Source organism: Tachyglossus aculeatus, chromosome Y2 (genome assembly GCF_015852505.1).
Source record: "Tachyglossus aculeatus isolate mTacAcu1 chromosome Y2, mTacAcu1.pri, whole genome shotgun sequence".
NCBI classification, from domain to species: domain Eukaryota; kingdom Metazoa; phylum Chordata; class Mammalia; order Monotremata; family Tachyglossidae; genus Tachyglossus; species Tachyglossus aculeatus.
In genome coordinates, this window is record NC_052094.1 from 727,474 (window position 1) to 752,729 (window position 25,256).

The following is a 25,256-nucleotide window of genomic DNA, read 5'->3' on the forward strand; positions in this document are numbered from 1 at the left end:
TGTGAAGCTTCACTAAAGTTAAAGAAGTCTGTTTCAAATGGTCCACCCTGAAGTGTTTCTCCTTCGCCACAATGTGCCCTTGTCGTTTTGGAACAGGGCGATCCAGTAGGCCCACTGCAGGGCTGGGCTAAATGGCATACATTAAACCACACTCCCAAGTACAGAAGAGCAAGTCACTGTCTAACGATGGTAAACAATTATTTCTATGAAATTCAGGAAATCTACATTCTGCTTTAGAAAAGATGGCTGTGTCTTACCGGTAGATCTGTAAAAGCAATACCTGCAAGAGACAAAGAGATATATGAGATTAAAACACTCTGCAAAGAGAATGCTGTATATAATTGAGAGAAGAGTAATGTTCAAAGTTGTCTGAAAACAAAACTAAACAGGAACAGCAACAACAAAACAAAACAAAAACAAAAAGACACCTGGGGCCTGAGACCAAAACCGGGAGCTGTCTTAGATAATTTCCTTTTTTAAAGTGTAACTTCCTTGAGGAACAAAACCCAAAGGATTATTTTTGCAGGACCTTAAAAAAACAAGCCCCAAAATGAGAGCTCCCGAGTTGGCTCGGCAAGAGAAGCCACAGATGTTCTTACATAAATTACCATGAACCACAACAATGACAAGAAACAGAGTTAATTTCCGGCTCCATTAGTAACAGTGACCAAAATGGCTGTGCCACACAGAAAAAGAAAAATCATTCAATTTTCTAAATCTAAAGAGTATGGAAAACAACGCAGTAACTACTTTATAACTATCCAGTTTATGCTGTCTTACTATTTAACATTCTAAGAGAAATGCATGGCTAATTTTATTGGTCTTAACTTGCCTCCTTCACTAATACTGCTACATAATTGTGTTAGATTGTTTTATTTACCTTATGATTCTCCTTAAAAATACTTTACCCATTTCTCAAAGACTTTTAGTTACAATCCATCCCAAACTAACTTTTTGGAAGGAAAATTTTAAACCAGCTAAATAACTGTGTCAGTAGTTGAATTTTCTTTTCAGGAACTGGCACAGGAACTTTTGGGGGGTTAAGAAGCATTTAGAAGAGTTATTTTACACTCCATACTTAAAGGGCAGGGGGAAAGTCACAATCTCCCAAGTCAGAAATGAAAACTTTCTAAAAGCACATTTTATATACCTTGCACCCCATAAGGTTCTGAAAACTCTGGATAGGTCAGATCCTAAATGTGAGTAAACTACTCCTACGAGTGCTGATGGGGGCAGGGGAGGTGAATTTCATGACATCATTTAATAAAAGCAATGCTTTATGGCATCATAATGAACCCAAATGTCTAATTCCCACCCAGCAAGCGAAAATCTGTAGGAGTCCCTTAGAAACCCTAATGTGAAGGAAAGCCAACATCCAAGAGAGTTTGTTTCCAAATTTGCCACCAATCATCACCAAGATACACCCTTTTATTTTAGAAATATCTTTTAAAATTAGAAGAAGTCTTTATTTGGGAGATCGTGCCTGACATCTCCCACCTAGCTCAACAGAAGATCGATATGACGAATACTTTCATTAAGGCATCTGGGGAAACCAAGCTAACCAGGAAAACACAGGGCTAACTCCCTTTGACAAGTCAAATGTAAATCAACATCAACAAACAAATTAAAAGGGGCTGGTCTTCTGGGAAGCAATCTCAGCCATTACAACCACCTCCGTGAGAAGTAGACTGGAAAAAACAAACACAATTTCCATTAGGGCCTGTGATGACCAAAACCTCTCGGTGGCCTGGCAGAAAATGAAAAGCAGCTATTTGCTGCTCTACTTGGAGAGCCCTGGCATCCGGTGCCAAAGTTGGATTAAACCCAAGCATTAATGAACAGAAATTTACAATTAAGGAATACATTTTTTGGTGACAAAATGAAATATGGAAAAGAATCTCTCATCTTGACTACAGACTGAGAGAAAAGGAATCAATAATGATTATTGATTGAAAGACCTGGGTTCTAATTCCGGCTCCACCATTTGTCTGCTACGTGACTTCGGGCAAGTCACTGAACTTCTGTGTGCCTCAGTTACCTCATCTGTAAAATGGGGATGAATTCTGAGAATCCTATGTGGGACCCGGACTGTGCCTGACCTGTTTAGCTTATATCTAGCTCAGCACTTAGTACAACGCCTGGCACGTAGTAAAACCTTAACAAATACCGTTAAAAAATAAATTCCTCTAACAGAATTTTGCCAATAAAGTACCTGTTTTTAATAACCTATTGAGTTTTGGCTGTTATCTGGGGACTATTCCTTGCAGTGTACACTAAGGCTGCCCCAAAGAAGGGGGTTACTACCATCAGTCTTCATTCGGGAAGATATATTAAATGTGGAATTAAATGTAGGTTGCTGGCCCAAGTAAGAGATAAGTGGTGCTATGTGAACCTCTGCCACGCAGCCCGGTCAAAGTGAAATAAAAGCAGTGGAGCAAGGGCAGAGACCAGTAGGGGAAGGGCTGAAAAACCCACATTCGGCACACATCATTTGAAGCCTTAAACCGGAACACCGACTGTTCGCCTTTGAGATATTATTCAGGGACTGCAGGGCAAAGCCAAAGTGTTTTGTTAGAAGCGGCTCCTCTTCCTTTAAAGAATTCAATGTTATTGGCAAGATCATGTGATGCTGCATTAAAGATCTGGGAAATAAAATTCTGCTTTCGAGATAAAGCACTGCACTGCACCTTGACCTCAATTTTAAACACGGTCCGCCGCAGCCACAAAAACTGGGGCCCTTCCCAGCAGTTCAGCAACTTATGAATACCCGCCTTATGTATCCCGGCAAAGCCCTGAGGATACTTACCTCACCAGTCCCCATTCTCCTCCCACCATCCACCCAATTCCTTTCCTTTTTAAGAAAATCTTTATTGTTGTGGCTCTGTATTGCTGCTGCCACATCCCTTCAACTCGTCTACTTTGACAGGTCTTTTCAACAGCAGGTCAGATCACATCCTTTGTGAGAAGCCATCGTAAGCCTTTTTTTTTTGCCCATCCTGCCCCAGGGGTTCAAGATGCCGCCCTCGTCACTCTCCTAGCACCTGCCAACCTGAGCCGTGAGCCACAGCGGAAACCTAGCTTTCCTGCCCATACTGAAGAAACGCTCGCCACAGTAGGTCTTGTCCTGAGACTGGCTGGAGAGGAGAGGAGAACTTTCAGGGTGAACCCGAAAAATCTGCAGCGGGCACACTCCCAAGACTTTTATGAATTTGCCACCTTGTGGCGGAGAAACATCAAGCCTGTTGCAAAGGAAATCTGCGATGGAGCACTCTACAACACGCACGCATGCACGCACACACACAAACACATGCAATGTTTTCAGTTTCAAATGCGAAAAGCAAGGTTACGGTAACAGCATTTAGCTATCTGGCAAGCAAAAAATATTCTCAGTACCTAAACTATGTCCATTCTTTGTGTAGAAGCAGGTATTGATGATGAGGTTTACGCAGCAGCCAATGACATCACCGGTTGTAAATGTTGGTCCATAGGGTTGCCCCGTTCCAGAAGAACAAAATGAATGCCCATCGTCTCCATGGTAACCATATGAATGCTTATCCCAACCTAAACACAAAGCAGCAATTGATATATTGTCTTTTAACTTGTATTAAAAAGATATATATATAAGTACATATACATATACATATATATATATATATATATACTTTCTTCATAGTGGATTTATTCCCAATATTCAATGACAAAGGCTTCACTTAAAGAACCCTCTAGAGCAAACAGTGTAGAAGTGCTACAGAAAGAAAATTCCCTTTCACATATTTAATTCATAACAATCATGTTGCACTGATGTATATTTTAAAAATCAAGAAGCTATTAAAACACTAAGCCCAACAAACGATGACCAAATGAAAAATGCTGAGCCAAGAATGCAATATAGGGTGAATTCTAAAAATAAATAACTGTAAAAGCAATACTTGCCGGTCAACTTTCATGCAAAAGGAAACTTTTTTTAAAAAAAATAACCCATTATAATGCAAAGCCCTGTATGATTCTTACTATAAATTAAGGCTTAAATTCCAGCAGGTCACCTTATTGGTCAGTATTAAAGATTCAGCAACTCACAGAACTGTCCAACAGCTTTATTACAGAATACGGTTTTATCTTACAACAGATTATCAACATTATAAACTTAATGCTCAAGTTTTCCAATTGGCTAGTGTCTGCCTTATTTTCCGTGACTTTGAAATATAACTGAAATGGCACAAATGCTATTTGCAAGGTACGCCCACCATCGTGGCGCCATTCTGGCAATTTTCACCTCACAGTGAAATAAAATTTGAAGCCCAAGAACACCAACTTGTGCTGGAGGTCACACTTAACTCAACTTTACACACCAAGTGCATGTGATCTCAAATGGAATTATATTTACTCTGAAAGTTAATGAAGCTCCATGGTCTCCTCCACCAGACTTAGGGACACTTTGACCCTTTTCCTTTTTTAAAAGCAGCTAAACATCACATTAACAGTTAGCACTCTACTCCTGACCTATTTCAAAATTGGCACTAGAATGAACCTTCAATGCAAATAGCTTCCTGCAAGGCTACTCTAAACTTCAAATACAAATATACCTGGTAGTCTATTCATGTTCACACCTTGAGCAGAAAGACCAATTCCCATGTAACTGTAAAAAAGAAAAGCATGTTATTTGATTTTTCATTACATTATGAACATGATTCATGACATGAACAGGCACCCGCTTGAGACTCCTGAAACTGATAATCTTGACACTACGGCTGGACAGTCAGAAATCTGAGATGGAACAGATCACTAAAGATCAACATTAACAGACTGCTTCAAAACATTATAAATCCCTTCCAAGAGGCTTTACCTCCGGAACTTTAAACAAAACCGTACTTTGCTTTAACAAACACAGAGGGGTTTTTTTTGTTTGTTTGTTTGGGAAGGGAGATATTATAGGTTCAAGTTGTAGTAGAATCTAAAGTAAAGAGCAGTAACTCCCATTTGATTTCTTGCAAAGACCACACTTGGAATAGAATCATTGAACTGTGAGCAGACGAGGCATGATGCAGCTAGGGAAAACCTAGTGAGTCCAGACAAATATTTTACCTCATTCTCTCCCCCTTCATCACCCCACGTAAAGCTCTCTGTCTTCCCACTTCCTCCACTGGTCTCCTCAGACCCAACTTTGTTTGCTTAGACTTTCCCTCCTCCTACTAATGCTACTGCCCAGCACACATGACTGTATGCTGAACTAAAAAACAGACTTATGAACCAGAGATCCAGTCACGGAGAAACTAGATACAATTGTAAGGTTACTTGAAAAAAATACCTACTCATATCAAGAAAGACATAGGATCTCACCTGGATATTACTGGATAAATGGAGATGAGAATTCCTTGAAATTGATTTCGAATTACAATAAAGACACCCATTTCTAAATTTACACCCTTTCAGCTTTAGAGCACTAACCCTCTGGGGGTGCAGGGAAGGAGGGGCGCCCAGGAGCTATGGGGTAACTACCTGAAAAGCTGCTTCACAATGCTTCTTCTTATGACAGCTTTTGGGAACCAAGTGTTCTTATGTATGATAATAGAAAATTCACACTAACTAGTTACCCGCTTATTTTGTTAACACTGTATGGGGGGGTGTTTTGCGATCAAAAAATCCTCCACATAAATCAGAAGCTTGCAAACCAGTCACTAACCAACCAACTGTGAGCCAGTTCAAGGGCCACAGCGAGAATTGGTCAAGAGAATTTAGGGAAGAGAGTGGAAGACGTGACCGGGTTTCTTTCTCATGGCAGCAAAGGGGCCAAGAAGAGACCAGAGAGCTGGAATCCCCAGGACAGCGTGGCTCAATGGAATGAGCCGGGGCTTTGGAGTCAGGTCATGGATTCAAATCCCAGCTCTGCCACTTGCCAAGTTGTGTGACTTTGGGCAAGTTACTTAACTTCTCTGTGCCTCAGTCACCTCATCTGTAAAATGGGGATTAAGACTGTGAGGCCCCCGTGGGACAACCTGATCACCTTGTAACCTCCCCAGTGCTTAGAACAGTGCTTTGCACATAGTAAGTGCTTAATAAATACGATTTAAAAAAAACCCCTCCTTGCTCCTCTCCCAAGATTCCCCTGCTACTACCCACCAACATTTGATGGAACCACACACTAGGTTCAAAGATTCCATATATCAGTCAGTGGAGGAAGCAAATTTCAAGGCCAAAAGGGGTAGGCTTTCCCTGCCCCAACTTAAAAGGCCTACCTGGTTTGAGAGATCGGACCACCCTGCTCTAATAGCACTGATTTTTTTTTCCTCACTTTCCTTTCACCTCATTTAAAAGACTGTTGGTCATTAAAAGAACATTTTAAAGTCTGTTGGTCAGTTTAGCCAGTTGATTCTTACATCACAGCATATCATATATCTTAAATCTGTAGGGGAATGTTAAATCTAGACACCCTTTTAGAAAAAAATGCAAATGGTTATAGTGCATTTACTATGTGAGCACCCTGATCCATTTTCAGAAATGCCCATCATTCATTTCCTTCCCATTACTGTAATTGGATTCTCAAATAGGAGCTTTCTTTGGGTAAACCCACTGTATCAGGATACTGATGCAGATTAAGAGATAAAGAATAGGTTTTTACCTGAAAATAGGAAACAATATACATTGCTTTAGATTGAAAAGGAAGTTTCATTATGTCTACCCTATGTTCTATCTACAGAAGCAGAACCACCCAAAAACTAGGAAAGCTTTAAGTTTTCCAACACATTCAACTGGGAATATGTCTTATTTTTAAGACTAAATCAGGTTACCAAAATTGTGACTTTTTGTGTTCTTGATTTTATTTACATGTATATTTATACACACACCCCTACCTTTGCATGCATAAACAGGCTTATGAAATAAAATCTAACAAATTGTCAATAATTTCAAACCAGACAGCCGGGGAAAAACAGATTTGACTTTATCAGGTCTTTCAAAGGGACAATAAATCAGTGTGGGAAGAAAAAGAAAAAAAATCACAATTACTTCTAAATCTCAGGCAAGGGTGACTGGGTGTCTTTGCCATTGCTTCAGGCTCTCCTTGTCCCCTCTGCCTCCTCTGTAGCAAAAGGAAGCAAAGGAGCAAGCCACGGCAATGTGGTTTTTCACTACTTCACTACCCATTATGGGGGACTGGTAGTTCTATCTGCACAGTCGACAAGGGCATAAAATGGCTAGAACTGTAAGACCGGACCACTGAAGTCCTGCAACACTGTAGGATCACATGCCCTGAGGCAATGGTGATAAGAGTTCAGCTGCAATGGGCTACCTCCCACCTCCACAGGCACCTCAGAATAATGACAATAATTACGGTGGTTTTTGTTAAGCACTGACCCTGGGCCACTTCCCACATCAAGCGCTGGGACAGATCCATGCTAATCAGATCGGACGCAACCCCTGTCCCACAACAGGGCTCACAGTCAAAGCGGGAGGTAGAACAGGTAATCTCTGTTGTACGGATGCAGAACTGAGGCACAGCAAAATGAAATGACTCACCCAAGGACAGCCAGCCAGCAAGTGGCCGGGATTAGGTCCTTTGACTCCCAGTTCCGTGCTCTTTCCACTAAGGCCAGGTTGTTGCTCTACAGTGGCCGAGCTGAAGCTTGGCCTTTGCCTTCAACAGGTGACTCCAGCTTTCTAGTCTCCCGTGGTGGAAAGATACTTTTCCACAACGGTTCTGTTTTCATCACTCCCCACTACTCTGGAAGGGAGGATGCAGTGGCAGGCAACAGCTGCAGGTGAGGCTTGGAGCAGATTATTCATTCATTCAATAGTATTTATTCAGGGTTTACTGTGTGCAAAGCACTGAATGGCCAAACTAAATTGGTAGGGCCTTTAGTTCAGATTCATGAGGCATTCTTCGGTGGGAACTGCCTTCTCCGAAACTGGACAATGATCACTTTGATGCTTATTCACATTTCCCGGGTACTGGGTCACATTCAATTTGCTGACTCCTTAACCAAGTCTTCCCAAATGACATAAAAATGCTCTAATGGAACATCGGCACGTTGGAGCATATCAGGTCCCAACTTTTGAAATCCAATACTGGCAACTAAGACTTCACCTTCACAACTTCCTGAAAACTCATCTCCCATAAGCTTTCTTTTAATGGTATTTAAGCACTCACAGGTACTATACTAAGCACTAGGAAAAATAAAAGTTAATCAGGCTGGATATAGTCTATGTCACAGTCATAGACTGGGCTCACAGTCTTCACCCCTATTTTAGAGATGTGGTAATGGGAATAGAGGTTAAGTGACTTGCTCAAGGTCACCCAGCAGAGTCTGGATTAGAACCCGGATCCTTCTGACTCCCAGGCCCATGCTCAATCTGCTAGGCCACTCTGCTTCTCCAGCAGTCCCCAGGTCATGCCACCTAAACAACTATCCCACCATTTGCCCATGTAGCTACTTATTCTATTTTTTTTTTATCGTTTCTGTATTCTTTTCCGCCACACTTTGGCTATTACTGCTCGCACTAAGGCTATGCAATGTGTGCCTGCCCATCTCCCCCATCTGAGTGAGTCATCGCCATTTGTTGTACTTGCCCAAGTGCTTAATGTAAAGTTCAAAAGATACTAAGGAACACAAATTTCAGATATATTTGAAATCAAAGGCTTAATGCTGCTGAAAAAAAATACATACAAGTCAGATGGAAAATGTTTCCCCTAAAAGTCACCCAGAAAAATGGAAACTGAAGTCCAAAGGGTCATCTCCAAGATTTCCTGAGTTATTTGACATTCCATTTTTGAAACTGCCTATCGATCTTGAGCAGTTCAACTCATTTGTTAGATGATGTACATACTTTTCTCCTTCCTGCTTCATTTTTCTGAAGTTTTCTACTGAACCTTGCAAACTGAAGTGTGCCGTGTAAGCCTATGACCCCATTTATTAGAAATCACCCAGGCAAACCCCACGATACGGCAGGGTTACATTCCTCAAAAAACTGGATATATTGTGGACGTGTTTTCCTATAATCTTACATTTGGAGATTAGAATCTATTCCAGAACTTAGTAATAGTAATGGTCTGGAAAAACAACATGAAATTCCTTCATGTGCTCTATACTGCACGTGAAACGTCACCAAGTCTACTATACAATCTTTGTTACAAGTAATTCAAACTATATCACCACAAATTAACTGAGGAGCTGCAATACGATCATCAGAGTGCGGGAGACCGTAGACTCAAAAACTCAATCTGGTGACTATGGGTGTGGCTAGGCTGTGAGTTCCCTGCAGGACAGGGGCTGTGTCCAACCAGATAACCAGATACACACTCCAGTGCTTAAAGTACTCTATGATTGGCTAATTCCTTCCGACCATCTCTGTGCACCTTTGAACTTCTCTCTCCATTGGGGACTATGCTTCAATCGTCTTGGTAACCAGATCTGCTTTGTTGAAATCTGCTGTCAAATTTCTTAATCCCCAAATTGTAGTTGGTGTGGTCGGGACATAATTTCTTCATCTGCTTTGGCACCTGTAAAGGTCCCATGAGGTCCTCATCGGACAATGACAATGATTTCTCTGAATCAGATGCAGTTACAAGTTGACTTCAATGCTATTTCTAAATTAAGCTGCCTCCCCAGTCCAACAACTTCTTTGGCTATGTGCTTGGGGGTGGGGCTTCTTGAAAATTTCAGAGCTGAGTAGAGCTTCCTCCAAAACATTTCGTTCCCTGAGGTGGCTTAACCTGAGCCCCGGAAGGGAGAAGGCGGGGACGGATTTACCTCCCTGGAACTCGGGGGGCAGAGAGACTTTGGTGTGGGGTGAGGCACCAAACGATACCAACTAGTTAGAGAAATTGAGGCTTGAGGTATGCCTCTATCTGCTACTTTTATACTGCAAAATTATTTATGAAAGAAGGCAGAACTGTGATTGTGTAGATGCACTACAACTGAGCTTAAGAAACAAAACCTGGGGTGAAAATCCATGAATAGTATAATGTATTGCATTTGGCAGCTTTGTAAGAGATGAATTTATAACGCCGGCATCCTTCCTCTGACCACAGTTTCAAGCCAGCATGATATATGGAATTATCCTGACCAATTGCCAGGCTGAAGTTAAGTGCTCTGGGCACTATTTGACTCGGGGTACCTCATTTTCCAACTTCTGCTTCCCGCCTCATGGCCTGACTGATTTCCACGCCCCTCCCTTTGGCTTATGACATCAGGGCTGGAGCTGGGATTTGTGTCTCAGCAGGGAAGCTCGGACTTTGGCAGTCCACCTCTGGCTATCAGTTTTACAGCTGGGAGGGATTTTTTTTTTTTCCTTTTTATGGTATTTGTTAACATCTACTTTGTGCCAGGCACTGTTCTAAGCACTGGGGTACATACAGGTAATCAGGTTGGACAGAGTCCACGTTCCATATGGGGTTCAGTCTTAATGCCCAGTTCAAATGAGGGAACCGAGGCACAGAGAAATTAAGTGATTTGCTCAAGGTTACACAGCAGAAAAATGGTGGTGCCAGGATTAGAACCCAGGTCCTTCAGACTCCCAGGCCCGTGTTCTAACCACTAGGCCACACTGCTTCTCTGTCCTGTTGGTTTTTACTGTTTTTTACTCTATTTATTTATTTATCCGTACACATCTATTCTATTTATTTTATTTTGTTAGTATGTTTGGTTTTGTTCTCTGTCTCCCCCTTTTAGACTGTGAGCCCACTGTTGGGTAGGGACTGTCTCTATATGTTGCCAATTTGTACTTCCCAAGCGCTTAGTACAGTGCTCTGCACATAGTAAGCACTCAATAAATACGATTGATGATGATGATGATGATGGTTTACTGATCTGGGGCCTTCATTTTTGATTCCTTTTTTTTTTTTTAAAAGCTTCCCTTATCTACAAATTGTTGCCCAAGATTTCTCTTTACTGGCCCAAAAATAAATTATTTATTTTGGGTTCACTCCAGCCCTTAGCACAGTGCCTTGCATATTGAAAGTGTTCAATAAATACCATAACTAATTAGCCAAAAATGCTAGGAATCAGTTGGCAAGATTAAATCCTAGGTACCTGAAATCTGAGCATCTGTGTTCTGTAAAATTAATCTGGGATTAAAGTAAACATCCTAACTTTCTAAATTTACCCATAATTTTCCTGCCTGGAATTTTTATTCAGGTGTGAGTTGAACAGAATAAGTCATCATTCAGTACAGTCTTATTTAAAACGTCCTCCAGTTTTTCCCCCAAAGGAGAATCCAGTCTTTCTAAGAAACTGTTTATGCCTCTCCTCACCTGACTAGATCTTTTCTGCTAAAACACTGCTTCAAAGTTTGTTTAAAAGGAGCAACAGCATTGAACTAGTCACTAAAAATCCAAAGATTTATGCACATGCCAGAAGATGTGGCACTGGAACAAGACTCCATACAACAGGGGTACATAGGGGCATATACAGAATTTATGGAACTTCGGATTCCACAGTGTCTAATGAAGACAAAGAAAAAAACTGAGCGCAAACACATCCAAAGCTAAGAAAAGGTGTAAACACACTACCAGGATAGTTTAATGTTTTCCCAGTAATGTTCAGTCCAAGCAACAACATATGAACCTTAAAGGGAGTCTATGAAGGAGGCAAATGAAACCGATGAAACAGACGAAATTGTCTGAATAAATAAAATTACAACCTTCATCCTTAAAAGCCCCTGAGTTTAGGATGTAAGCAAGAGGAGGTTTTTTCACAGTATCCACAGAAAATAACCACAATACAATCTGATGGTCATAAATGAGGCAAGAGTCAACTGGGTAAAACCCATTGCTCTGAGCCAACACGTTGGACTGTATTCCACATGACAAAAGATGCTATTTGGTAAGTTTTCTATTTGAGTTTAATTTTACTCATTTAGAGTAGTGCTTGGGCCTATCTCCACCTAAGTTTCAAAAATAAATTTTGGTGCCAAACTGGGCTGCTACCGAATACCCCCTCCACTAGTAAATTAATTACCTAAACTCTGGATTCTACTGGTCTTTGGAAGCGACTGAACCCCCATAGGCTGATTTGCTAGCGCTGGAAAGTTGCTAAACTCTGTCTCCTCTAGTGGCCTAAAAGCAGTGGGAAGTGGGGAAAGGTTCCAGAAACCTGTCCGGTCCCTTATACTGCACAGGCTCTGAAAGCACCCCAAGATGGCCAGCCGGCAGCTGGATAAGTCCAGCTTTCCAGGAACCCACAAGGCTGGTGCAAAAGGCGTGACAAAAAGCCAATTCGGCATGGCATTCATGATGCCCTTTTTCAGCTGGGTTTGTATGGGGTCGGAACTGCTCATTTTGAAATGGAGAACACAAAAAAACAAGTAGAATTTTCCCATCCGTAGTCATGAAATACCATGGCTATATCTAGACTATAAACTCACTGTGGGCAGGGAGTGTATCTCCTAACCTCTGCTATCTGGTACTTCCCTAAGCACTAAATTCACTGCTCTGCACACAGTAAGCACTCAATAAATATGACTGATATCAGAACCTCTGAAAAAAAATTCCCCAATTTTATAGCTTATTTACCTTATATAAGGTCAACTTGGGGAAGAGATCTGAGGAAAGGGACACATATGCAGAGGGTAGATGATTTCCACTAACCTTCCATCTCACAGTGTCTTACCCAAGGAGGCACCTGGCTTTTGTAGACCTACCAGAAGGGACTTTGCCACTTATGTTGTATAGCAATGTTTCAGAAACCTGGAAAATTCCTCCAGATTAATCCTTGTCAAACGCAAAATCTTTTACAGACAATATTAAACATGTACAAAAATTGGTTTTGCTAATTATTTTCCTTGACTATAATGAATGTTCTTAAGCATTCATATACATTCAAGCTTTATGAACTAAAATAATGCACAGTACAAGGTTCCTGAAATGAAAGGACATTCTGATGACTGCATTCTCTCTGAAAACTCAATGCAAGCCAGATATTAATTTTAAAAGGTAATTTAAAATAAAAAGATTACTCCCCAAAAACTAAACAACCGTGCACATGGCATATGCTTTGACAAGTCCATAAAAATATCTGTTGCATGCACAGGAAGGTTATTTTAAGATTTACATTCAGGTGAATTCATAAGAATTTTTTAAAAATGCTCTGATCTTAGCATGTTGCTTTTCCCAATGCTACCCTAAACCTCTAATTTTGAAACAGAAGGTTTTGGCTGAATTTTAAAATATCTACTTGAGCCCAAGCCATCCTACCAACACAATAGGGGGCAAATATGATGTGATGCCCGGTTACCTCCTGTTGTTTACTACTGTTTGTCAAGGTAGGCCAGGACAGTGGGCACATCTGTTACAAGATTAACAAGATCTCACTCTAAAGTAGAAGCAAACATTCAAGCACTTTGGACCCCAAGATCCAGACAAACCAGTCTCCCTACCTTTTCCAAGGAATATCATTAATAAACGCAATTAAGGGGCTACCAACAGGCCTCCCTGCACTTTAAGCTTTTGAAAACAAAAGTGTGGTCTTAGAATTATGATCCAGGAAATTAAGTACTTTCTAATTTCTGGACTAACAAGTGGGGTATGATTGTGTATAAACAAAAAAAGCCAAAGAGTTGCTCGTCCGGAAAAAAAAAAAAAGCTGCTCTTCAACTGATGTTATATCTTAAAAACAGGCTATGTGCAGAACACCATATTTAGTACTTGAGGGGAAAATACAGAAAGAAAAGACTGCCCCTGCTCTCAAAGGACTTCCAATCTAATCTTAAAGTCTGGGCTCCACTCTCAATTTTATAATCACTTGGGTAGCCAGAGAAAGTGATTACTGATTTCCCCAGCAGTCAACCTGGGTCCTTTCAGATTCATCTCAGGACAAGCGCCGGAATAGTTTTACTCTGAGGAGAATTTGCCTACCGTTTTATCCATAGAATGCTTACTTGCCTTTTGACTCAGATAATTTGAAACATGGGTGTGCTGTGAGTGTCTCTGAGCCCGTGGATATGTATGTCTGAGGACTTGGGGTGTGTCTCTACGAAAGAGTCCTTTATAAGCCAAAATCCTGAGGTTCGGCCCAGCCTGACCCAAACACCAGAAAAGTGGAGACTCCGAATCATTCTGATGCCCCACTGGGTCCAAATTCACATCTCTAGGCTGTAAGCTTGTTGTGAGCAGGGAACATGTCTACCAGCTCTCCTTTACTGTACCCTCCCAAGCACTTAGTACAGTGTTCTGCACACAGTAAGTGCTCAAACAAGTATGACTGACTGACTGATTCAAGACTGGGGCAGAGTCACATGTTCAGTATGAAATACATTCCCTGTTGGCCCCAGAAGCGCTTAACACCTGTATTTACTATCACTACTACTGTCAGCAGAGCCTGGCTCAGACGTCCTTTGGTGATGGACTTAAGGGACCGAAGGGAAACATGAAAAGGACGTAGGAAAACCTCACCTAGGGACTTGTAGGTAAAATGCCCAAATTTCCCAGAAGCCATCTGGGCATGGGTCTTTTAAATTCAGGAGAACTTCTCACTCTGACACTCTCTCTCTCTGGAATCATCCTTTTCCTGCCTTGCCGTAGAACTGTAAATGTTGGGGAAGGTTCCGTTAGGTGCCATTTATCAGTATGTCCTTTCAAAACCTGTTTTCCTACTTGGAGAAACTGTAAAGTCAGACCGCTCGTGTGCTTACAGAAACGAGTAGTAATTTGACTTTCCCTTTTTTCTCCCTGAAATTACTTTGTCTCTGGGCCTCTGAATATCTAGGAGGGTAGAGTGGGATCACAAATTTTTCTCAGGCTCTCTCCCAATGGTCCTGGCAGATCAGCCTTCCCTACAAGCCACCCGGATATCGATTCAAGTCCTACGGCTAGTAATTACGTGCCACAGCATCTTAAATGGCCCTCAGGCCAACAACTATAAATAAGGTATGATGTTCGTTTTTTTCCCTAGTTGACTGATACCCTCAGGTTCTTACAAGAACTGCCAGTGTGAGATGTTAATGGTGGCTGCACTTATTAAAATGCTATTTGTTAAGCACTGGAATCAGGACACTTACTTAATAGGAATCGCTGCCCACCAAGCCTATAGGAACCGAAATGGGGATGCACAAGTCAGACTAGGAACACAACCCACAAAGGGCTCTGGATTTGGAGGCAGCAGAGGGGAAAAAAGGACAATAGAGGAGATAGTGAATGCCAGGAAGAGTAGTTAGGCTTCAAATGAAAAGATGAAAATGTCTGTGAATGAGATGACCTAAAATGAAACTCAGACAGTCAAATTTTACCACTCGTCTTACTAATGAAAATGTTCCTGAAATACCACTAATATTTTGCATGGAATTAAATAATCCTAAAATTTAAGGCCTGCTTTGCTATGTGGAGCTTTATCCATTCTTAAGCACGGGATTTAGCAAAAAACACCAGCTCACGTGTCAGGTGAAAGCATTTGCTTCAGCTGGTGTCCCAAGTGAGACAGGTATATTTTGTTATCCCAGGGGTTTAGCACTCCTATTACTAACCTCCAAAGTCATCAATTTCCCAAGCAAGTAAAGTCTTTTGGCCTTGAATTTTAAAAGATCAGATTCGACCACAGAAAGGACATATTGACTACAATGAATTCCTCCCTCAGAGAAATACTGCCCGTTGCTACTAGTACTCACCCATCTCTTCCTTTACTAACAATTTTTACTTCAAAGTAATAAATCCCACAGGCGGCTGGTATGGGATGGGTGGCCCGAACTGAGGCTGCATCTTTTGGGGTTTTGCCATGACCTGTAAAGAAGGAAAAAAAAGAATCTAATGAACAATGTTTATCAGAGTGTATATCTACACTTGTTAGATGGGTAACTATAATTCATTCCCATTTATTTCAAGTGAATAAAAGACATAGTAGGCAAAGTACCTCCACCTTTAGCTTATAAACTCCTTGGAGGTAGGAACTGAATATTCTTTTTTACCTCCGTTGTCCTCTCCCAAAGCAAGAAGTACAATGCTCCGCATATAGTGCACGCTCAGTTAATAGTACTGACCAAAAAAGAGTAGTTTGCCATTCTACACAGACAAATGTATGGATGTTAACTTCAAACTATTTTTAAACAAAACTCTCATACAAGGTGTAAAATGTCAGTGAAATCAGTCCCTTTGCCAAACTTCAAGAATCTCTATCTCAGCACTCAGTATACTACTTGGCACATAATAAGCACTTGACAGATACCACCACTTCCGTTATTCTTATCGTCACAAAATTACCTTCTATATAACTGCAAGCTCCTTGTGGTCAGGAAATATGCCTGACAACTCTGTGGTATTGTACTCTCTTAAATGCTTAGTACAATCCTCTGCATTCAAGAAATATCGTTGTTGTTGAGGAGGATGGAGGAGGATGATAAATGCGGCATTTGAGAAAAGAACATGAGAAATGCCACAATAAATCAAGTCAAATCTAGAGCCCAGTGTTCTGTCTCCAACACTGAGCAAAGGATTTTCGGAGGAGCAGAGGAACAATTGTCCACTGACACCTGTCCTAGCAGCAATTGGTACAGTTTACAGATGGCATAATCAGGATTTCTTTTTAATCAATCAATCATATTTATTGAGTGCTTACTGTGTGCAGAGCACTGTACTAAGCACTTGGGAAGCACAAGTTGGCAACATATAGAGGCAGTCCCTACCCAACAGTCTGAAGACCATCAGCAATTATTTAGTTTGCCTAAAAAAGGCTATCAATCGATCAATGCTATTTAGTGGGCACTTACTGTGTGGAAAGCACTGTACTAAGTGCTTGGGAGAGTACAGTATACTGGTAGGCACAATCCCTATGCTCATGGAGATTACACTAACCAATACCACTTTATACTACTACCCTGTAGGTAACACTTCCATGTTCAAAAACATTTCATTTCAACAGTCTAGTAACTAAACAAATCAAACTAGCAAGTGCATACAAGCCCTAGTCATTGTTACAACAAACAAATCGCAAACCGTCACTGTTGCTGCCATTTTCAGGAAATCTCTTTCTACGTAACAACCTCAAGGCTCTGACCACTGTCCCTATGTTCTATAGGTTTATTGTGAGTATTATTAGTTTCCCAGTCACTTTCCCACTTGCTGCTGTGTGACCTTGGGCACGTCATATAACTTCCCTGAGAAAAGAATAGATACAGTAGAGGCTGTTAGGTTTGGCTAGAAGGTTGTCCGAACTTGAGGAGAGCAGGGTTGGTGAAGTGAAGAGAATAGAACCCAAATTTCAGAGGGTCAAGAACAGAGTTGGAGGAGAGAAAGTGAGGGCACCAGAGTGTATAGTAAGCATTCAAGGAGTCTATACAGGAAATTAGAGCAGAGAAATGAGGCAACAAACGTGCAAGGGGATCCAGAGTGTTTGGGTTATTTTTTCTTAGTATGGGACTGATTTGAACATGCTAATGGAAGAGTGGAAGTATCTAGTGGGCAGCAAAAGCTTGAAGATGCAAGCGAGGCAAAATATTTCTAACTCATGCTTGCCTTCCAGCATACATCATTACCTCAAAGTTCTACAGGTCGTCTCAATAGCAAACCTTCCACAACTGTCTGAACTGGCCTCTATTAGGATTGGCTTAAAAAGGGCCAAATTCACTCATAAGACCCTCTAGTTTTTTCCACACTCCGACGTTCAAGTCGAGGATTATGGGAAGTCATTTATCACGTAAACCCAGCTTTCCTGTTACACGGGGCCTGTGTACTTGAAGAACCCCACGTTAAGGAAATATTCACACTGCACTACTGTTGCCGCACCCAATACCTGCCAGCAGTGGACGGACTACACTTCCTTCCACACGGCATCGTGCTGAATCCAGACGGAAGTGCAGGAAGTGCACTGTCGGAAGATCCTTCCCTAATTCTACGGTCCCATTTGACCCAAAATCCAGAGTGAAAACACGCTTTCTGGCATAACAGAGGCTAAATACGTGAACTCGGTATTATTCTAGACTTGAAAAATATCCAGCCACAGACTGAAATTTGAAAACAAACTGATTCACTGCAGAAGAAAGTCCCCCCCAGATTCTATCCCTGGGAAATGTACAAAGAACCCAGTGCTCTTCAAGCTGTGTTACCCCAAGAGCTGCCTCCGGGCATGGCTTGGACCTACTTCCAAAATCCAGGTTAAAAATAGGTCAGGGAGCTCTGGAGCTGGTCAGACGGGGCCTGGAAGTGGCCTAGGCAGGGCTGAGCAGCAGGACTGAGTGGCTGGGTTCTGTGGGATGCAGGCCTAGTCTTCAACCTCTTCCCACACCACCCCTTTCTCATCCTCACCTATTTTAGTCCCAAGAGCTTGGCAGCCAAGACAGGCAGGGCCTGGAGCCAAACAGTCTGACCCTAAGGCCCAGTAGATAATAACAATAATAATAATAATAATAATAATAATAATAATAATAATAATGGCATTTGTTAAGCACTTACTATATGTGCGAAGCACTGTTCTAAGCGCTGGGGGGATACAAGGTGATGAGGTTGTCCCACGTGGGGCTCACAGTTTTAATCCCCATTTTACAGATGAGGTAACTGAGTCACAGAGAAGTTAAGTTACTTGCCCCAAATCACACAGCTGACAAGTGCTGGAGCCAGGATTAGAACCCATGACCACCTCTGGCTCCCAAGCCCGGGCTCCTTCCACTGAGCCGCGTGACCGTTTCAGAGGCTGTGGAACACACTGGCCCAGAATGGAAAGCACCAGTGGCGTCTAAACGCTGAGCTGAGTTGCGGATCCACAGCCCAGGACACACAGCGAATGAGACCAGTGCCCACTGCAGAGCTCTATTAAGCACCTTGACCAAACTTCTCCCTGCATGAGGATTAAAAGGAAAAACTCGATATCCAGACCGGAATCAGGAAAAACACCACCACCACCACTGAGACTGGAGTGGAAGCTACGATTACGTTTTCCATCAAAGAATTCTGCACTGACAAAATCCTTGAACGGTTACTACACCGCGAAAACTATCTTTCACTTCATGAGAGAAGAACTGCAGCCGAACACATGCCTCTTCATTCAGCCAGTCATATTTATTGAACCCTTACTGTGTGAAAAGCACTTTAATAAGCACTTGGGGGAGTACATTATAACAATAAACAGACACATTCCCTGCCCACAACAAGCACGCAGTCTAGAGGTAAACATCATGAAGGCAAACAAAATTCTCACCTCAGCACCAAAATCCAGCAGAGTTTTGGGGTGGTTTTAGGACGTGAAACAGGAAGGGGCTTAGGTAACTTCTTCAAGCCTCTTCCTGCTCTCTTCTGTCCTCTCCGGCTACTCCTCAGATCTCGCTTCCCTCTTCCTGTCCAATCTCTGTCTCTTCCCCTTCCTGAATTTTCTCTCTCCCTTTCTGTCTCTCCCCCTCCCTTCCCCCAAACCCACCGTCTGCCCAGTGCCCGTCACTGGCTGGCACACAAACCTGCATCATCCCCCGTCCCTTCCCCACGACCACCCACCTGGCCCAAGGATCCTCTACCTCCTGCCTGACTCTTCAAACTGCTGCCAATTGAGGACTGCTCCACGTGAACCCCTCTGCAGAGCCTTGGCCACCTCTGTGTCCCGCTCGCTTCCTGCGGGGCCCTGGCCTCTCTTTCCCGGCTCGGGTGCCTTCCCAGCTCTTTCCCTCTTGTGGCTTTGGCCTCTGCCCCCACCTGAAGCCACTGGCAGCTACTGCCCCGTCTCTCCAAGCCACCCTGGCCTCATCCCAGTTAGCCTGGACAGCTGATCCTCTCCTCTTCCTTAAGGTTCTTGGCCCTCTCCCTCTCTGGCCCCATTCCCAGCGTTCTTGTCTGTTTTCTCTCTCTTCTCTCTCCCACTTCAGGGCCCACCCCACCTTTTGTTTCTTTTTCAGTCTTCCTTTGTCCTTCCTCTCCCGCAGTGGCAATACCCATTGTCATGACTCCCTCCATCACCTCTCAGCTTTTTCCTGCTCCCATGCTGCACACCTGCTTCCCTCTCTCTCGCTCATGCTCTTTTCAGTGTTTGCCCACACATGCGTAGAACATTCCTGGACAAAGTCTGATGCCTGTTAAGTGATGTAGATATTTTGCTGCGTGCAATTTTCAAGGTTAAAGAATATTCACTTACAGAAGAGCTAAACATAGCAGGCATCAGATTAAATGCCCAGAACCTGCTTTCTCAGTAAGATAAAGTCTTGTCTCTTTCGAGGATCCAATTTGGAAGGTGGTGATTTTAAAACATAATTCATTTAGATTTTTTTAAAAAAGGATAATCCTTAAGAGAATTCTGCAAAAGTTCCAATAATAATGCTCATTTCATAATTTCTCAGAGGTTCCACTCCAGATCGGCACTGTCTGGAAGAAGTTAGATTACTGTGTTTCATCAAGTTACATAATAATTTCCAGCTGTTCATGTTCAATTCTAAACCCCTGACAACAAACTGTTAATACGTTAGCTCAATATCTGTTTGGCACTTTCACATTTGGTCCTACAATAACTTCTGATAATACATGCAACTTAGCTACGAGGATTCCCACAGATAAGGAAAGAGGAATTATGCAACTGTGCTTTCTTTCCCACTCTATTTCATTCCCCGCGTCAGAGTCACAGAGGGACCAAAACAGCCACCATACTATTCCAGATGCTTGCTGGACCCCAGCAGGACTACTGCATTGGCCTCCTCACTGACCTCCCTGCCTCCAGTCTCTCCCCTCTCCAGTCCACACTGCACTCTGCTTTATCATATTCATTCATTCAGTTGCATTTATTGAGTGTCTACCGTGTGCAGAGCCCCACACTAGGTGCTTGGGAGAGTGCAATACAACAACAATAACGACATTCCCTGCCCACAGCGAGCTTACACTCTAGAAGGGAGGAAAACAGGCATCAATATAAATAATATAAATAAATAAATTACAGGTAGGTATATAAGTGATGTGGGGCTCGGGGGAATGAACAAAGGGAGCAAGTGAGGGAGACACGGAAGGGGGTGGGAGAAGAGGGAAAGGGGGACTTAATCAGGGAAGGCCTCCTGGAAGATGTACCCTCAATAAGGCTTTGAAGGTGGGGAGAGCGACCGTCGGATTTGAGGAGGGAGGGGGTTCTAGGCCAGAGGCAGGATGCGGGCCAGGGGTGGGTGGCGGGATAGACAAGATGGAGGCACAATGAGAAGATTAGCATTAAAGGAGTGAAGTGGGTGGGCTGGGTTGTAGCAGGAGAGTAGTGAGGTGAGGTAGGAGGAAGTAAGGTGATTGAGTGTGCTCAAGACCACAGAGAGGAGATTTTGTTTGATGCGGAGGTAGACGGGCAACCACTGGATTATTTTGAGGAGTGGGGAAAACAGGTCCTGCACGTTTTTCTAAAACAATGTTCTGCAGGTGTCGTTCCCCCCCAACCCCGCAATCCTCAAAAACCTCCAACAGCACCCATTCCTTTCCACATCAAGTAGAAACTCCTGATCATTGATTGCAAAGCAATTGGCCTCCTCCATCCTATTTACCCACTCTTCTCCCATTACTCCTCAGCTCATACTCTTTGTCCTGCTCAAGGTAAACTTCTCACCGTGCCTTGCTCTGGTCTCTCCTGCTACCGAACTCTTGTTCTTGTCCTCCCTGAACTCTCTGCCACTTCCCATCCAACAAACCACTGCTTCTCCCAATCTTCAAAGCTCTTCTGAAATCACAGTTCCTCCCAGAGGCCTTCTAATGTCACCACTCGCCTTATACTCCCAACTACTGCCTGAGCACTTCCATGCTATGTCGTTAAGTACTCAGATCTGCTATAATTTTGTGGTATAATATATACTGCTATAATATAGGTGAACTGCTATAATTTGCAGGCACTCAAGGATTTCCCACATGTACAGGATTTCATTCATTCATCAGGATCCTCACCTCCACTGAACCTGAGTGGGAAATACGAAGAAACAACCCCACCAAAAAGAAGGGTTTATAGCCACAGTATTCACCGAACAAGACAATTGGAAAATGTAGGAAAAATAAAAGCCGTCCATCCCTGCCCTCGAGGAGTTTACATCCCTCCTGGACTCAAGCCTGGGTTAGTTAGTCCTTTGCTTCTGATGCTAGATCACGAAGGCCTCAAATTGTCAATTGACAGCCAGAGTCCTAGGTACCTTTAAATCAGTTGCGTGACCTGCAACAACTAGTGGCGACTATGGATTTTGAAATAATCTGAAATCCATGGCCATCATTCATTCAATCGTATTTATTGAGCGCTTACTGTGTGCACAGCACTGTACTAAGTGCTTGGGAAGTACAAGTTGGCAACATATCACTACAAAATTGAGAGAGCTGCAGTCCATATGAAAGAGTGAGGAGGAAACCCTCCTCTAAAATTGCTCCTAGACAAACCACAAAGTGGGAGAAGAGTCTCAAGAAAACCCTGAGGGTAGCCTAGTAGCCAGTGACAGGGGAAGAAACTGGCAGACAACCAAAACAGTCTCCCTTCCTTGGATTCTGCTCACATATTGAGGGGCTTGGGGGGCGGGGCAGGAGAGGGAGAAGGGGATGGGGTTAGTCCTTTTTAAATCTCTACTCAACAGTGGACCCCGGGAAAGTGGATTTTTCCAAACTATGGTATCTAATAATATTTGCTATATATTTTCTTTCAGCCCTCCAGACTACCCAGAAACTACAATGTCCAATAAAATAAAATAAAAAGGGCAAATAAATCTTGTCACTAAATAGCCAGAGACATATTCAGGTGAAATTCCTAAAACTCCAATGATCTGAACTCCAGTGTACGTGCTCTTAATTTAGCCTGCTAGCAGGCTTGGTACTTCAAGTCAACATTTCCGAGACTTTGGGTTACCTCTGTGGGGAGCAACTGAACCCGGTGGAGGCCAGCTTGGAACACTGCCCTGAGGAAGGGGGTATCAGAGGGTGACCCCAAGTATCCCCAAGAGTCTGCAGCACCCCAAACTGCTTTTTCAATAATGAACTCAACTACCCAGATTATCTACCTACCTAAGCAGACCTTAGGTCATGCGTTCCCAGTATTTTTTTAGTTTTATATTACAGGTATTCCGTTTGCATTGGGCAATTATGAAGAAGGGAACTCTCCTTTGATATGTGAAGAGATGTTTCAGCAAATGTGTATTAGTGTACAAGTACAAATCTGTAGATACATGTTTTATATCTATATTAACAGCCAAGTCTGAAACACGAGGCTTGCATTCCTGAAAAAGCTTGCATAAAAGAAAACTCACGGTCAGGTATAAAAATACGGCCGTTTCTTCTGATCCCATGTTGCACTGTAACAAAAACGGCTTGTGTTGCCAGGAGAACTGGCCTAAATTCCCTCTAGACTGGATGCTTCTAGTGGGCAAAGACTGTATCTCTCAACTCTACTTTAGTCCTCTCTCCCCAAAACGTACAGTGCTCAGCACACAGTGAGCACTCTAATAAATACCACTGATTGCCTGATCCATTAGCAGAGTTCTAGCCAAAATGTGTGCTGGAAACTCGCATCCTGGCAAAACTGCATGTGAGGTAAATACCCTTCGTTTACAGTCCATAGCAGTATCACATCCCCTAGCTCTAATGCCAGCCATTTTTACCATCAAGGTTATTACTGAAGAAAAGTTCTACGTCCACCAGTCCCCTGACTGTATATCCCAAACGGGAACCTGGTGACTCCCGGTGAATGCTATATATATATATTTTGTTTGTTTGTTTTTACAATTTTACTCAAAGCCAGAAGGTGCCATCAGAGAAGATCAAAGGCTAGATCTGGGCTGTCTGAAGAGGTAAGGATACAAGTGGGAGGGACAAAACCATATTCACGAGAGAGAAAATCAAAGTGGCCAGATGTACTTGGGGATCCTTGGTTTAGAAACTTTATAAGTCACGATTTTTTATACCTAGAGGGCAAACTTCTTTGACAGGAACCACTCTTTTTTAAACCTGGAGAGTAAACTTCTTTGACAGGAACTACAGTAGTTAGAATAATGAAAAATATAGTATTTGAGAAGCATGTACTACATTGTACTGCCTTAAATACTGGGGAAGCTTCAAGATCTTCTGGTCAAATACAGTCCCCGTCACAGTCTAGGTTTGCGTGCCTATTGGCTTGTTTATCGCTGGCAATCAACTACTACTAAGCTTATTGTGGACAGGGAACTTGTACGCCAACTCTGTTGAACTGTACTCTCCCAACTGCTTAGTACAGCGCTATGCACATAGTAAGCATTCAATAAATACCACTGATGATGATAATACCAAAAGAGAAGCCCCTTTGCCTAGTGGATTGAACACGGGCCTGGGAGTGAGAAGGACCTACACTAATTTGAGCTCTGCCACTTGTCCGCTGTGTGACTGTGGACAAGTTAACTTCTCTGTGCCTCAGCTACCTCATCTGTAAAATGGTGATGAACACTTTGAGTCCCATGAGGGACAGGGATTTGGCTTACGTCTACTCGAGTTTAGTACAGTGCTCGGCACACAGTAAAGTGCTGAACAAAGACCATAAAAAAAAAATGCCCTTTTTATGCCGCTTCTGCAGCCATTCGCATTTACCATTCTAAGGGAAACCGAGATACGGTTTACTGAGTAGAATGAATTAGGCCTGGAAAGAGCTGTTACACTACCAGCAGCATTTAACAAAAAACCAAAGCAAACACAGGATTCTGCTTTGCGACTTTTCTGTAGCATTAACCACCTCTGGATGACGGACATTCTGATCCCGGTCCCGGATTTAGTTGTAAAATTAAAAGCCACTTCTGATTCAGATCTCAACTCATCTTATCCTGTTCATGTTCCTAGTAACAGGGCATTAAACCTGCTTAAAGTGACCTGACTAAAGCCAACTAACTAGCCCACTGACAGGCTCCTGAATGCCAAAGCCTCTGAGGTGCTTTACTACCGCACCTGAAAAGTGCTAGTTTGCAGTTTATCTGAATGTGTATCAATACCACCACCCAACAATGATTATTGGATTTTGTTTGTTTGAAGGGTGAGGGACCAAAGATTAGTAAACTCCTAGTGGGCAGGGATCTTGTCTACCAGCTCTAGTGTATTGTACACTCCCAAGCACTTAGTACAGTGCTCTGCCCCAAGGAAGCACTCAATAAATACTACTGATTGATTGAAGCTATAAGAGCCCATGTAAACGAACGGGATCCAAGCACTAGAAGGAATGAGACGGCAGGGCCCGGCCCCGCTACCGTCACTGCCATCAGAACGGGGCCCTAGCAAACAGTATGGAAAAAGTTGTGCAAAATGGGGGTCAGTGGAACTTCTTGATGGCCAATCCATTTTCTTTATCTTCTCCCCGGGACTGATTTAACATGCCTTCTGCCCCCTTTGTAATTCTATAAAGGTGACTTGGCAGTGC

General features: G+C 42.7%; 1 protein-coding gene across 2 annotated transcripts in view; it reads right to left on the minus strand.

Moving 5' to 3' along the window:
• RANBP9 (RAN binding protein 9) overlaps positions 1-25,256 on the minus strand; it is a 52,539-nt gene that overhangs the window by 16,292 nt on the left and 10,991 nt on the right. For both annotated transcript variants that reach the window (XM_038768114.1, XM_038768113.1), the window contains exons 2-5: positions 15,592-15,703; positions 4,584-4,636; positions 3,394-3,561; positions 258-280 (exon numbers count right to left, since the gene is read on the minus strand). In XM_038768114.1, the coding sequence (XP_038624042.1) occupies positions 258-280; positions 3,394-3,561; positions 4,584-4,636; positions 15,592-15,703 (356 nt within the window). The remainder of the gene's footprint in view (positions 1-257; positions 281-3,393; positions 3,562-4,583; positions 4,637-15,591; positions 15,704-25,256) is intronic.